The sequence below is a fragment of the Lepus europaeus genome, chromosome 20, assembly GCF_033115175.1.
Source record: "Lepus europaeus isolate LE1 chromosome 20, mLepTim1.pri, whole genome shotgun sequence".
In the NCBI taxonomy this organism is placed as follows: Eukaryota; Metazoa; Chordata; class Mammalia; order Lagomorpha; family Leporidae; genus Lepus; species Lepus europaeus.
Window position 1 is genome coordinate 45,416,115 of NC_084846.1, and position 2,427 is coordinate 45,418,541.

The 2,427-nt window shown below is 39.7% G+C and overlaps 1 protein-coding gene across 1 annotated transcript; it reads right to left on the bottom strand.

The window, feature by feature from the left end:
- Positions 1-244: 244 nt before the first annotated feature.
- On the bottom strand, positions 245-1,156 carry LOC133749400 (taste receptor type 2 member 7-like). Its single transcript, XM_062178551.1, has one exon. It carries the CDS (start codon positions 1,154-1,156, stop codon positions 245-247), a length of 912 nt encoding a protein of 303 aa, XP_062034535.1.
- Between the last annotated feature and the right edge of the window lie 1,271 nt (positions 1,157-2,427).

The following is a 2,427-nucleotide window of genomic DNA, read 5'->3' on the forward strand; positions in this document are numbered from 1 at the left end:
AAACACAACTGGTACTCCAGTGCAGGTACCATTACCTGAAATATATTACCATCACATCATTTTTATCTATACAATCTCTGGAAAACTAGATATCCTATGCACCCTACCTCAAAATTCTATCCTCCTGTGTCCTGGAGGTGGAACATGAATAGGAAACTGACAGAGAGGGAGGGCGAGCACACAAAACAGCTCCGGCCAGTGAGCCCACACCAAAGGAAAACACTTTCCGCATTGGTCCTCGTCTTCAACAATTTTTCTTGAGGCAGAGAATTTGCCTGAATGATTGTTGGAACTTAGAATTACTCAAGATTATGATGACTGAATGACCAGAGGGATACGCGGCCATTATGTCCTTTACTGCAAAGAACCACTGACTTCTGTATGGGATGATAAGTGATATATTTACCATGAAAGCAACAAAATAGAAAATAAAGAAGCAAAAGAATGTTATCACCATTCTTAGTGCATTTATATGGGCTTCTGTGCTGGCACTTCTAAAACCATGAGACATGTTCTGCATCCGATACACATGCTTGTAAAGAGAGACGCACAGCATATAAATGCACATTGCAAATATGGCCAGGGGGAATAGCAATGCCAGGTTGACAAGAAGTACTCCATTGACACTCTTCATCTTGAGTTTAGTCTTATTCACTGTCATGTTTCTGAGGCCGTCTTCCTTTGTGCTTTTAGAGTAAACAACGTGGGCACTTAGCGCTGCGACGCTCAGCGACACCAGCAGGCTGCCCAGGAGCAGCCAGAGTATTAACTTTGAAATCCTGAATTTCAGCCAAAGAAAATAGGACTGAGTGAAGCCTGAAATCTTGAGGAAGTAAAATACAGAAAGGCAAGTGGCAAACCAGAGACTGAGAGAGCTAAAAAACATCCAAAAGGCTACCATCACTCTACCAAGCACTTTTTCCTGATAAAACACTGGAAAAAACGTAGACAAAAAACTCTGTATCATCAACACTACCTGCAGACCAAATCGAGCCATCCCTATACATGTTAAGAGAATTTGCATTGGTATTAGCTTTCTGCATTTGAACAGCTCATTACAGTTCACGATTACAAGGAAGCCATTTACTGTAATCCCTGTGAAGAATTCTGTTGACATGATGATAACATGAAGAACAACTGACAAAGGGGAGGCCATGTTCCCTGTGATGAATCTTAGCGTTTCCCTGTGGGTGGTCTTAGACACCAACTCCAGACGATGTTGCAGATAGGAACACACAGCACAGAGAAATCTGATCTTCTGTCCACTCCTGGATCACAGTCTTCATAGTAGCTTTTCTCCTAAGAAAGGAAAATCAGAGAGACTACTTTTTTTGAATCTGGTGCTCTTTGAATGAAACCACGGGAATGCAGATCCAAAGATCTGGTGGATAGTTAGGTCTTCCAATTACATCTTAGGAAAAATTACCATATTGACACTATCCAACATTCTTACTAAATATTGCAAAAATATGATTATGTTTCATTTAAATTACTGTGTTTTGGTTTTGTCTCTTATTTTTTCCTAGTGCTAAACACTACATCCTTAGAACAGGTAGTTATTTCTTAAATCAGTTCCAAGGATGTAACTTTTTAAATAAGAATCTTCATTTTCCCCAAATATATGAAAGTATTTCACAAAGTCCACGGGAAAACTAGACATAAATTCATTTTGGAGCAAAAATTTTTGAGGTCTATACATCTTTTTTATAAAATGCATTTTCCATGAACTTTTAAATATTCATTTATTTACTTACTTAGAGAAAAGAGAGAAAGGGAGAGCTCCCATTTGTTGGTTCACTCTCCAAACAACGACTGGGACTGGGCTGGGCTGAAGCAAGGAGGTACAAACTCAATCCCGGCTTCCAGTTACTGAAGCTGTTCACAAAATGCTGCTGAACTTCAGTCTCATGAGATGTAAAGTGTAAATAAACCACTACTACTTTGTTCAATAAGGTATGATGTCCAGAATATTTGGTAGCTCAATGGATGGGTCACACTAAGTCTTCAACAAATGTAAACTGCTGTTAATAGTATTAAATTTCTGTCTTCAAACTATGCTTGCTGCAGCAAGACAATAATGATCCTACAAAGAAATAATCTCAAAAAAGACTAAAAAACAAGATTGAAAATAGAAAAAACAATTGGGTTTTCCATACACGGTCTATACTGATGGTGATTTTTCAAGCTCCCAGGATCCTCCTGAGCTGCATAGCCACCAGCAGTGGAGAGCAAATGTCAGCACTTCCTGTGCCAGCTGCCTCACCCCATCCTGTCCTCATCACAGCATATCCAAAATGCAGCAGTGCCGATTCCCTCTCCGTATCTTCTAAAATCCTGGCTTTCTGATCCGTATAATGACCCAGTGTTCCAGTGTTCCATTTGGTCTCTGGTTTTGCTCTTAGCCTTTCTTGTCTATAATCCATGACT